The 12,525-nt window shown below is 39.9% G+C and overlaps 5 protein-coding genes across 5 annotated transcripts; all 5 read right to left on the bottom strand.

Annotated features, from left to right (window-relative positions):
• Positions 1-51: 51 nt before the first annotated feature.
• Positions 52-1,032, bottom strand: LSM04_003876 (Peptidase C13; the record flags this gene model as incomplete). Its single annotated transcript, XM_067337093.1, has 1 exon — positions 52-1,032. The coding sequence occupies one exon, from the start codon at positions 1,030-1,032 to the stop codon at positions 52-54; it is 981 nt and encodes a 326-aa protein (XP_067189749.1).
• A 677-nt stretch (positions 1,033-1,709) lies between these two features.
• On the bottom strand, positions 1,710-3,017 carry LSM04_002544 (Tubulin-tyrosine ligase/Tubulin polyglutamylase; the record flags this gene model as incomplete). Its single annotated transcript, XM_067337091.1, has 1 exon — positions 1,710-3,017. The coding sequence occupies one exon, from the start codon at positions 3,015-3,017 to the stop codon at positions 1,710-1,712; it is 1,308 nt and encodes a 435-aa protein (XP_067189676.1).
• Positions 3,018-3,523: 506 nt separating this feature from the next.
• LSM04_007303 (uncharacterized protein) lies at positions 3,524-6,835 on the bottom strand (the record flags this gene model as incomplete). Its single annotated transcript, XM_067337090.1, has 1 exon — positions 3,524-6,835. The coding sequence occupies one exon, from the start codon at positions 6,833-6,835 to the stop codon at positions 3,524-3,526; it is 3,312 nt and encodes a 1,103-aa protein (XP_067189904.1).
• A 912-nt stretch (positions 6,836-7,747) lies between these two features.
• LSM04_002985 (uncharacterized protein) lies at positions 7,748-10,312 on the bottom strand (the record flags this gene model as incomplete). Its single annotated transcript, XM_067337089.1, has 1 exon — positions 7,748-10,312. One exon carries the CDS (start codon positions 10,310-10,312, stop codon positions 7,748-7,750), a length of 2,565 nt encoding a protein of 854 aa, XP_067189698.1.
• A 459-nt stretch (positions 10,313-10,771) lies between these two features.
• Positions 10,772-11,806, bottom strand: LSM04_005369 (Nucleotide-sugar transporter; the record flags this gene model as incomplete). Its single annotated transcript, XM_067337088.1, has 1 exon — positions 10,772-11,806. One exon carries the CDS (start codon positions 11,804-11,806, stop codon positions 10,772-10,774), a length of 1,035 nt encoding a protein of 344 aa, XP_067189820.1.
• Between the last annotated feature and the right edge of the window lie 719 nt (positions 11,807-12,525).

Here is a 12,525-nt window from a genome sequence, read left to right as displayed (position 1 = left end):
AAGGAAGCAAAAAGGGGAGAAAACAAAAACACAATAAGATGAAATATATTCCTATAGGAGGTCATATTGCAAATCTATCGGCAGTACTTTACGTGGTTGATCGCAAAAGAATTCCTCTAATTTCCAGTTTCGAATAGCTTTAGGGTCATTTACGGCGTCAAAATGTGCCGGTATAGAGCGTGGTTCTGGAAGTCGTTTCCGTTCCTTACCATAGTTAAAATCATACCAAGACATTTGCAGTGGTGTTCGCTCATGTGGTTTTACGTTGCACTTTGCATGTTCTAGCAGCTGCAACGACTCAAACGACCATCGTGAAATAACGGTGAGTCCTGAAGAGGGATCCACATGGTGTGAAAAACTCTCTAGTACTACATCAGAAGAAGTAAGACAAATAACATTTGGCGCTTTAATTTCGAGACACATGGAAAGGGCATGACAAGTATCTACAAGAAAAACAACCTTGTGATAGCGTCGCTGTTCCCACATCATCATTAATGTATCGGCAACATCTGTTGAGCTTAAAAATTCCGAGTCTTGAAATTTGAAAAACCCCTCTGCAGCATGCCCTGCGGCGTAAATTAAAATATTAGAGTTTTCATCCGTGTCTAATCGGCGTGAGGGAGGTGTATGTTCGTCGTAACGACCCTGCAGCACTCCAAGAAAACGACGTACATCCACATCATATCCAGCATAATCCACCTGTACGTTACAACTGTATAGATTAACACGATCAGGTCCTGAGAGGGCGCTATATATGGTTGCAGGATCAGGATTGCGTGGATCACAAGCGTAGCTATCGCCAAGAAAAAGAATAATCTGATCGTCATCCATTCCATGTTTGCGGCATAAATGATACATTGTAAGCGCATTTGAAGTATGACGCAGGTTAAAAAAGTATCTGGAAGATGACAAAATGACAGCCCATGTGTTTCGTGACTCGTTACTGGCGGCTTTGACAGTAATAGATGATGTTAACAAAGATATGATAACACAGCTGTAGAAACAGAACAGAATACTAGATTGTAGTGTCATTAGAGAAAAATAAGTTTTTTTTTATTCTTTTCTCTGCTCGTTTTTGGTAAATTTACTTGCACCCCAGCTGTATATGCTTGCTTTCCCAGAAAGAGTCCCAAACACTACGATCCTCTTCTTTCTTAATGTACCAGGAACACAAATAAAACAGAGAAACAGAAAAAGAATTAAAAACTAAAAAAAAAAAATGTCAAAAATAATAGAAACAAAAACAAAAAAGTAAATAAAAAATTAAAAAAGGATAAAAATATAATCAAAAGTGTAAAAAAAAAATTTTGGAGAAAAATTGTAGTGCATCATTCTTTGCTTGTGACTGTTGTTTTTCATTATTTTTTGTTTTGATTGTTGTTTGACAACGCAAGTGGGTTCCCTTCCAATGCAAGCGTAGAAGAGCCACATACAAGAAAAGATTATCAAACATACGTATGTATATCCATACATAGAAGCAAAAAAAAAGAAAAAAAAAAAGCGATCATTTAATCACATCTTTTTTCTCCTTTTTTTTGTGTGACTGGTCACCATCTCTGGTGAACCAAAGAGAAAAATATCAAAACATACGAGAATAGAAAAAATCGATAGCATGATTGTGTTGACTCACTTACACAGTGTTATCTCTTTTTGTGTTTTTCTCTCGTACTTTTTTTTTTCTTTCTTCATTTTACCTCTTCTTCTTCGTCTCACGTAAGAAGACGTTCACTACTGTCAATTTGCTGCAAACGTGGTGGCATTCGCATATGTGTGATAGGAATTTCAAACTCATTCGCACATCCAAGAAAAGACTGGGTTGATCCACCTCCTCCCTTTACATCACTACGACGTGAGGGACCCACCGGTCCATTTTTCCAAATTAAATCGAATCCACCAACGCGTACTTCTTCACCTGTTCGCCGCTTCTCTAAATCAACAACATTGAACATGTCTTCCAAAACGTTAAACTTAAGATGGTAATCTGCAGGAGTTTCTGCAGAGAGTGAGGGAGAAGCATTCGTTTCAATAAGCCACGGATGCAAGTCATTATCAATCATAATATCGTAACCGTATAGTTCAAAACTGTGTTTGTCTTGAACAATGATTTTTTGTACTGCATGTAATGAATGTAGAATCATATTTTGAATATCATCAAAGAGTTTCTGTGCAGATTCTACTCCTCTTGAAGCAGTTATATACTGTCTAAGGTTACGTAAACCGTACTTACATCCTGAAGAAGGTGTGTACTTTGGATTTGTCTTTTGTACGGCTACATTTGTAACGTGAATAAATGTATTTTCAATATCTTTTAGTGAAAAACGTTGGTGACAAAATCGTGCGAATCCGGTACGGTGCAACCACACAACAAGTGGACTGTACCCAGTGACGAGCACGTAAACACGCAGATCATACTTCTTCCCCCCCACAAGGTGTGGGTTATCAATATACCGCTGTGCCAAATAGGGCTCCACCTGTTCACTGCCGTATGCCGCCCCGCTGGACTTATCCCCCACCGCCCCTCCCTGGCGTTGTTTGTAGTCCTTCCGCCACTCCGCGATCTGCGAGATCTTCGAGAAGAGAAAGATGCCCTTCCCCTGCGCCTTTGCCGGGGGCTTCATGATCCAAATGGCGTTGGGCTGGCGGCGGAACTCCATCTCGAAGAGACCGTAGTCCTGCGGGAGGGAGAAGGTGGCGGGGAAAAAGTCGAACCCCACCGCCTCCTCCACCCGCCCCTCCCGCTCCAACGTCTTGCGCATCCGCTTCAAGTTCTTCACCATCAAATCCTTCCGCGTCAACTCAAAGTGATTGCGGAAGTGGTTGACACGCTGCGTGTCGTCCAGCCGCACGTGGTCGTACACCTCGCGGATCCACCCCACATCCGCCCAGAAGAAGTCCCAGCCAAGATCACTGTCCGTCTCAAGCCAGCCACGGCTCCGCATCACATCCAGCACAGTGTTGCGGAGAAACGTGCGAAAGCGAATGGGGCCCACACGCCCCCGTCGCTCCCCAGGCGGCATCGAGGGATGCGGATTACTGCGAGGACGAGAGTTCCACGATAGGGAACCCACTAGTCGCTACAGTAAATGAAAACAAAGTAAAGGAAAAAAAAAGGAGAGGAAACGAAACAAAAGAAAAAATCAAAAAAAAAAATAAAAGAAATTTATAAAGAGAAAAGAGACAAGGAGAGAAAAGGATGGAATGAGAATATGTATAGTTCAAAACAGGTGCAGAAAAGTATAAATAAGAAGAATAAATACAAACGAACAATAGTAGAAATGAGCTCAGTTAGCCTTTTTTTTCTCGTTTTTTTTTGCTTTCAATTTTTCTCTTCTTTTTTTTTTCGTGGCTGTTTGTGCTTCCGTTCATCTTCTTCAAGAGTCAAAGGACCACACTTTTTTTTTCTTTTAAATCAGAATAAACTGAAAGAACAGTCTATCGTATTTCCTAGAAGGTATAAAAACAACAACATCATCATCAACAACAAACCATATATACACCCTAGAAAGTGTCTATTAACACATCATCACCATGCGGAGAGGGTGTGAACCTTTGAGCCTCTTCCAAATACAGCAACATACGACATAAGCGCATCTGCCTTACCAGAGCGTAAAAGTGTAAAGATATGGCGCAGACGCACACGATGGTACGCGGAACAAAAATCCAGTAAACTCTCCATCCTCGCACTGCAAACAGTTGGCGTCCATTGAAAACACTTTATCAGTACATTAAAACAGAGTTCTGACTCTTTTGGTTCCATATATGCGCTTACAGCGATGAAAATCGCTACCTCCTGAAATACATCACCAATCACTTCATCACTCACAGAAAGACTAGACATCACGACAGACCTTTCCATACACATAAAAGCTGTATCAATAGCGGCTAGTATATATATAAGGAATGTATAGTGCAAACATTTTGTTAAATGACTCAACAAAGGTTGCCACATCCCATGTGTATCTAAAAGTTTTCGTAACCGCTCATCAAGAATATCTGTTGAAAGAAAGGCCTTCATAAGGGCATGAAAAATCCGTTCTCTATACATTTTTCGAGACATTAAGAGTTCCACCGAAGTCGACAGAAATAGAGACACAAACACTTTAAACACATCAAGAAAGTCTTCAGTGTACATCAACATAACACCCAAATTACACCATCGAGAGTTAATCAAGTTATAAACAATATCAGCAACATCATATAATACCATCTCATTCGCGGCATCCATAGTACCTATATTAATTAAATCTGTTTCCCATAAACTTGTAAGATTCTCTGAATTACCTATACCAGCAATAGCGACGACGCAAAATCCAACCAAATTCCAACGCATCTCACAATTATGATCTTCCCGTAAAAGAAGTGATGCTAAGTTGCACATTTTAGCACATAATCGAAGTACCAAAGGTACTGTAGAAGGAATAACTTTTAATAGTTCCCTTACTTTATCACTTTCCTCAATTACAGCTTCTAGCATCCAAAAAAAACCTTCCGGTTGATGTATACCATCTGCTATAGCAAGAAGATCACGTAACTGTAGAATTGGATCTGAAAATAAACGATCATGTTCTAAGGCACGAGCAATAATGCACTGAAGAAGATCCAATGTGGAAAATCCAGCATAATAACGAGATTCAACAAAAAATGTTAAAGCAGAAAGAAAACCAGAACGAGCTTTCCCCGCATCTGCAGTAAGTTCATCACTTGAAGCACGTAATAACTCAATTTGCTCATCTTTTACCGCTAGCAAAATAGATGTCATTTTATCAGATGTCAGAAAACATCCACGTACAACTTGTCCAAGTACTTTTCCAAGTAAATTATTCGCATCTGTCGCAAGACAAGGTTTATCACTGTGGTATAAATAAACGTACCGAAGAAGATTTATCATAATTTCATAAAAACACCTACTTTCACCTGACTGAGACTCATAAACACAACCACAAAAAAAGAAAAGAGCTCTTAACATTCCCAAATGAACCTTCTTTTCTCCTCCAGCTGGGTAGCACTGTACACCACCACTGTTGTTGTTGTTGTTGTTATTATTATTATTATCATTATTATTATTACTATTATTATTGGTATTGCCGTTATGGCCATTAACACCATTAATATCTTGAGCCTCACTATCTGCAACATCTGCAAGTGAGAGATCTTCAAGAAAGGCACTAGTCAATGCATCATCTGTTGAGAGTAGACTTTGTGCAAATTGGGCAATAATACCAATTAAATCATCACTAGAACGTCTTCTTTCATTAAGCATAGAAATAGCCACTATCGAAATAATAACCGAAAGTCTTGAAAGACAAACATGCATAAGAAAAAGAGGTACATCCGACACACGAATTGCAGGAATAAGAGAGTCAACATCAACGGCAAGTGATAACAAGACATCTCCTAATCCTGTCGTGTCACTTATCTCACGAGCACGAATACAGGCTTCATATTGTTTAATAGTGTTCATCAGACGTTCTAAAATAGTGGGATAAAGGTCAAGACGTTCCCAGAATAACATCTCTGCAACTGGAAGTAGTGTTTTCTCATTATGCAGCATAACACCTACATCACTACGCATTTCATTAGAATCTTCTGTGAGATGTGCTTTGGCTACAACTGTGTCAAAGTAACAGTGTGCCACTCGTAGTACATCTGCTGTAATGGGTGATGCACGAATATCATCTCTTTCAGATCCTACAACACGAGGAATAACTCGATCACCAAAAAGAAAAAACATACGCATAAGTTCTTGTCGTAATTCTTCTTCATCATCTTTCCATCTATCTAATACTCCCCATGCCGCTTCTGCCCATCGACTAACAAGCTCTGGTCGATTGAATATATACGCTGTTACAACCCCTTCATCACGTTCAAATAAATTAATTAATAATTCACAGCCTAACTGTAACATATAAGTAACTCCAGATGAAAGATAAAGTTCAAGTAACTTTCCAGAAAGTTCAAGAAATAATGTACTTAATGTATTTCGTACTTGAAACCACTCTTGATCAACACACAAAAGAGTAGATCCCATGCGTAAAAAACGTCCATAATAAGTAGTCAATTCTGTCATAGGAAGTGCCAAAACAGCAGTAGCACACTCCTGCATTGCAAAAGGTAATGCTGGAAACCATACAGAAGCATCATCTAAATAAATACTATCATCGGTTGTAAGTCTTACAGTAATAATAGGTTCTACTATCATTACTTGAGCAGTTTCCAAAGCTGTACAACTTACTTCAAGTGCCAGACGTCCGTATTGAGCAATATTCATTACACCAAACTGAAATAGATATGGAAGAATATCCCGTGCACATGCTGTACGTACATGCTCTAGAGAGCCTTTTGACTCTTGTTTAGAAAAATAAGTTAGTACCTCTAGTACACATTCTAATACCTGAATTGTAGGAAGACGAGATGACAACTCATCTATAATACGTTTTCCAAGCCCTTTGGAATGATCCTCCATTGATATTACAGTAAGCCTCCAATTGATGTACACAATAGAAACGTAGATAGAGTATAATTCGTTTCTAACGTACGTTGGAAGTTCTTCACCGCGTTCATTCATTGAAGTCAAGTAATCCAAGACATAAACCTGCATCTCTCGGCGTTCCTGTGGTCCAAGCTCATTACTAACAATAAAATGAATAGCTTTGCAGACAATAAACCGCAAGTAATTATTTTCACACATCGGAAGTAGTGCCTTTACAAAGTCCCAGTAATCATAACAGCTCATAAAACGGAGTTTGCGAGAGGCCTCTTCACGTGTGGCTTTATCTGGAGAAGTTAACACTGCTGTAGCGAGCTCTGTGAGCCTCTCGATACCAATCTCCTCCATAGTGTCTATGTGTGTGTGTGTGTTTTTTTTTTTTATCTGTTTTTTTTGTTGTTTTTTTTTTTTGTTATTAGTATCGGTTCTTTGTTAATTATTTCTCACACTCTGTTTCTTTTCACTCTTGTCCTACGGCCACTAATGCGCAGGATCTCTCTGCCTTTCCCCCACCCCCACCACAACACCACCCATAATTGAAGAGAAAGAGATGTTCGCAAAGAACCGAGAAATCAAATAATGTTTATAATAAATCAACGATTCAAAACAGGTGCAAACAGTAGAGGAGAGTTTCTCAAACAACGAAAATAAAAACCCAAAAAACAATTGCGTTCACTATAAGAAAAAAAAGAATTAGACGGTAGTTATAGAAATGTGTGACAAAACTAACAAAGAAAACTCAACAGTGAGTCGGTGTTCTCTTTTAAAAAAAAAAACATGTACAAGAGGTAATAAATGCAAGTACGAGTGGCGTTTACTGCTGGAGTGAACCCTACTCCCTTTCATTTATTTCTCTTAATTTCTTTCATATTGTCTTATTTGTTCCGTTTGTTTCTCTTTCATTAATACTGTTTCCGTTTTCGTTGTTGTTGTTTCTCCTTATTCCTCTTCTTTAGTGTTCCTATCGTCAATTCTCTCCTACTATTAGTACCACCAGAACCACACTCTTCAGCCGAAGAAAAAAACAAAACAAAACCAAATAAGAAATAAAGAAAAAAACAGGGCTCTAATGAGAGTGAGCATAGTAAGGGATCAAAAAAAAAAAAAGTATTACGACAAGAGGAACTTTACATTTATTTTTTCCCTATATAAAGGAAAATAGCAGAGAAATAAAATATTATACACAAAAAGTAAAAAAGCAAACAAAAAAACACCAACACAAAAACAACTAGAGACTCTAAATAATGTAGAAAATCTATTTTAGTAGTTGTGCCTCATAAGGGTAGCTGGAGTGTTTGTGGGTCGAGAAGAGGTTGAAATATTATTAGTGGTTGTACGCAGACCAAATCGCCGACCCCGCTCTAAATGCGGTGCAACGACATCATTACTAATTCTATTTGTAACATTGTTCTTCTTCATTATACTACTGTTGCTAAGTTGGGCAGGAATAACAAAGCGTCGAGTAGGCATTCCCACTCTTTCATATTCTTTATGATTTTCAAAGACGACATGCTGAGAATGTGCAGATCCCGTCCTTGGATTAGAAGAAAATGATAGTAACGACTGCGGAACCATCCTAAAATGTTTTACACATGTCATTCTTGATTTTTGTGATTTTGTCTCTATTGAGTCTCCTCTTGTTGGTGATAATGAAGAGTGCGTACAACTTCGTCGACGTTGCCATAGATTCGCTGCTAATATCCACAACGCCCGTCCATAGGTTAGGGAAACACCACCATTTAATGATCTCGTCGCTTCTCCAGCTGACATAAGGAATGCAGCCCAATCTTGACGGTTACGAAACTGAAGAACTAAAAGTGTAGATGCATTAGGATTAATTACTCGAGATGAATGAGTAGAGTCTCCTTTTGCGTGATTTGAAGTGGGGAAAGAAACTAGAAAAACACGATAGGAAGATCCTCCCAGTCGGGCAAAGAATGTACAAGAGAGTTTCCTTAACAAACGTCGTGCAATAGAACCACATAAAATGCCACAAATTTCCCCTGATGAATCAGCACCTATACTCCCAAAAGGATAAAGAAGATAACCATGTGTAAGAGCAAAGTGGTGTATTTCTTCTATACGCCGCATACTACATCCCGTCTCATCTTCATGATCTTCATTTTGTTCCTTCTGCTGAGCCAGAGAAAATGTTACTTGCTTCGACCCCTTAACCAAACTTTTGGTAGATGGTTTAGAAGGATTGATATCTCTTTTTAGACGTCCTATGTGAAGAAGTAATTCCCGCGAATCAGCCGATAGGCGCAGAAGTACTGGAATCACATTCACTTCAGAAGTAAGAGCATACGCAACAATACCACGTCCCTGTAGTGTCTCAAATGCCCCAGACATGGATATTAGTAATTCTGAGGTATTATTTTTAGAGGAATTATGTGGACTAAGAGTAGGAGATATTAGCTTTCGTACCGGAGGTTTAGTAGTAGATGATAAACTATGGTGAGGTGTGTCTTCCTTCTCAGGGACCAACGTCGCAGATAATACAGATGATGATGATGTTATATTAATTGTAGATGATGAGGATAAACGTTGTGGCGATTCTAATGGAACTTCTTCTTCTAAGTCTCTCTTGGGAGATATAAACAATCGGCTTGGACTAATTTCACCATATATCTCCTTTCCCGAGTTATGAGGTGTATGAGAAGAAGACTGATGCGCCTCCGCTAATCTACCTGCCGAACTTGTTGTAATGTCTCTCTGCGGTGTTGAGTGAATGGCCGTCATCACTTTACTACACTCACGCTCTGAAGACAATAAACCAACGCCATTGGGTCCAACAGCTGTAACCGTCTTTACGCCAGAAGAATCATGATAATTGTAGTCTTGAGCAGTGTCAGGGGATAAACACGAACAAGAAGAACCATAATTAGAAGGAAAAGGAGCAGTATCCGTTTGAGGAAGAGGAACAGGAACAGGAACTGGAGGAGGAGGACGAACAGGTAAAACACAAGATGGTAGTGCAATTCCTGTTTGAGAACGAATGGTAGCGAGTGCATTCGCGTGAACTTCCATCGCACGAAGTTCTACTTCAGTAATTCTACAACGCTCTTGTTCCTCCGCCACAGAGCGACGAACGTCTTGTTCTAATTGCATTACTTTAGCGATACGCTCAGACTCAGCCTGTTCTATTTGTGCCTCCGCTTGAGCCAAAGCTTCTTGACGTTGTTTCATTACTTTACGACGCAATGCACGCAGCTTTGCCAATGACTCTTCTTCTGCTTGTCGCCGCTCCGAAAGACGTCGTCGTGCCTCTTCTTCAACAATCGCTACTTGTAATACACTTCCATCAGACACCACCAATTCACCAGTACTTTTTTCCTCATGCTCCCTTTTTACATCATGTATAGCAGATATCGGCGGTGTTAATGGTGGTGATGATTTTGGTGGTGTTTGCCGCGTTGACAATAATCCCGTTTTTTCAGTTTGTTCTTTTACCTCAGTCTCACCCAAAAATGAAGGAACTGTCAATACTACCGAAGAAGAAGAGGTGTTTATCTCTGTGGTTATGTGTCTTTGTAGTTTTCGTCGTTCTTGTGCAAGTTTTAAGGTTCGAAGCAGTTGCTCCGCTTCTTCACGTTGTGTGTGTAGTTCCTCTCGACGTTGCTCTGTGCAGAGTTCCGCCCATGCCGAGACACATGGAACAAGACTTGAGGAGTACTTTGATCGTGGACTCTCACTTCTAGTTCTAGAAAGAGGCTTGAGATGCATGCCGCGCCCGTTCAATGAGAGTGACTCATCTATTGTGTGTAAAACACTACGAAGACGACGTCGTAACTCGCTTCTACGATCTATGGGAGCAACGCTCATGAGTCCTACACAAGTAGGACCACCTACCTTGCTCTTTCCTTTTCTAGATATATATATAAGGTCAAAAGAAGAAACAAACAAAAAAAAAATACTCTGGCACTGAATGACAAAATAAAATAAGCAAAGAAAAAAAAAAAAAATAGACAATCCACGCTAATGAAAGTTCCAAATTTTTATTTATCATCATTATTAAAGAAACCAAATACACAAGCACCCACTCTTGCGCTTGAACCATCACTTCAACATCCCAAGTCAAACCGCCATTAGAGTACCTTTTCTCTCCTTTTCCTCCTCATTACCGATCTACTTTGCTCAGAATAGTAAAATTTTCCATCGTTGCAAATATAGCTGATAGATGACGCTTTTCTTTTATTTTTCCTCCTTTGCATTTCCTTCCTCTAATTTCTTTTTTTTTCTTTTTCGCTTCCTCATATCTTGTAAAGTATAATTTATGGTATATCAGCGCGACTGTGAACGTTCGTCAAACTTGTGATACATCACTGTAGCAAATGTGATTAGCGCACACCCGGTTAAAAAGGACGAGGATGGTACATGTCCCCAAATAAGAAATGAAAGTCCACCGCTAACAATAACGGCCACACCTGTGGCAAATCCCTTCACAAGATTGTCTGCGTACTTTACAACGACGGCGACGAGGAGGCCGCCGAATGCGTGTACGGCAACAAGGGCGATGGTGAGCCACTGATTGTAGCCGCGCCAGTAGTAGAACTCCACCGCGGTGGGACCCCGTCGGCGCGGGAGAATGTCGAGAACAATCAGCGAAAGAGCGGCGAAGGGAATTCCAAAGAGCGAGAGATGAATATTCCGCACCGCCAGCGACGGCGCCGTTGTCTTGACGACTTTTTCAAAATAAACGCCGGCGTAACTCGACGAGAGGCCCGAGAGCACACAAGCCCCGACGCCGAGCAGCGGCTTCTGCGGGGAACGTGCCGGTCCCTTCAACATGGCACTACTCTCCGGCTGCTGTTGTGTGAGCAGAACCCCCAGCGTTAACACAAAGAGCGACATCCACTGCATCATGGAGAGATGACGTCCAAGCATGAGAACAGAGAAGACGGCGGCAGAAAGCAACTTTGTCTGTGACCACACCTGAAAAGACATTGCATCAAGATTTGCAAGTCCAACAAAAATAAGATAGTTTTGTAGCGTAAAAAGGGCTGCAGGTACTAACATTTTTAACGTCTCTTTTTGAAATACAAGTCGCCATAAAAGGGTTAGAGTCCCAGGTGTTACTACCCCGGTCCCCCGAACCTCGAGAGTAGACCGAGAAAATCGATTTTCCAGTGTAAATATAATAATACAGAAAAGCATTTTAATTATTTCCTGATTAAGTATAAGTGTAGAAGTATGGTACCTCATCTCAGGTGGCACGTTAGTACGGGAATATCGTGTCATGATAACCAACATACTGTTCTGTAGCACCAGAACAAAAAGACTAATAAATACCGGTGATGCCCATCGTGTACCAGACATTTATGAACACACGTGCACAGAAAGAAAGAAGCAGACAAACTAACACCTTGTTGCCCACTTGGATTACTATGTATTTACGAAACAGACACACAGAGAAATAAAAAAAATCTTTACTTAGTACACTGTGAAACCTCCTGAACCTCTCTCGACTCTGTCTACAGTCGTAAATCTTCAGAGATTTTTCTTCCGGCCTTATTCCCTCTTTTGATTTTTTTTCCTCAGTAATCTTTATGCCCTTATATTTATGCACGTGATACTATCTGTGGCAAATATACGAACCCTATCTCTATTTCTCCACTATAGTTGTGATCCATACACGTGAACGCATACAGATAGCGATTAATAAAATTAAAAAAAAACACAAGAGTTGGAAAAAAATAAATAAATTCCTTTCGGTTTCTTCTGCTTCACCAGCTCAACAGCTCAAAAGACTGCAAAACTGCCAAAAAAAATCCTTTGCAAGGATACATGTCCCCACTACCATACCTTATATTCTTTTTTTTTTGCTATATATATATATATATATATCATAAGAATATGCAAACCCCTTCACTACAACCAATCCTATAGTTGATTCCCCTAAATCTCACCACACACACTACATACTTCACAGACAGAGATACAAATAAAATAATATCATGGTGGTCTTAAATACTACACATACGTATACAAATAGGTATACCTCGTTACTACGACGAAGATTTTTTATCTGTGCAAAT

The sequence above is a fragment of the Trypanosoma melophagium genome (assembly GCF_022059095.1).
Source record: "Trypanosoma melophagium isolate St. Kilda chromosome Unknown ctg3segment0, whole genome shotgun sequence".
NCBI classification, from domain to species: domain Eukaryota; phylum Euglenozoa; class Kinetoplastea; order Trypanosomatida; family Trypanosomatidae; genus Trypanosoma; species Trypanosoma melophagium.
This window is presented reverse-complemented; position numbering and strand designations above follow the sequence as displayed.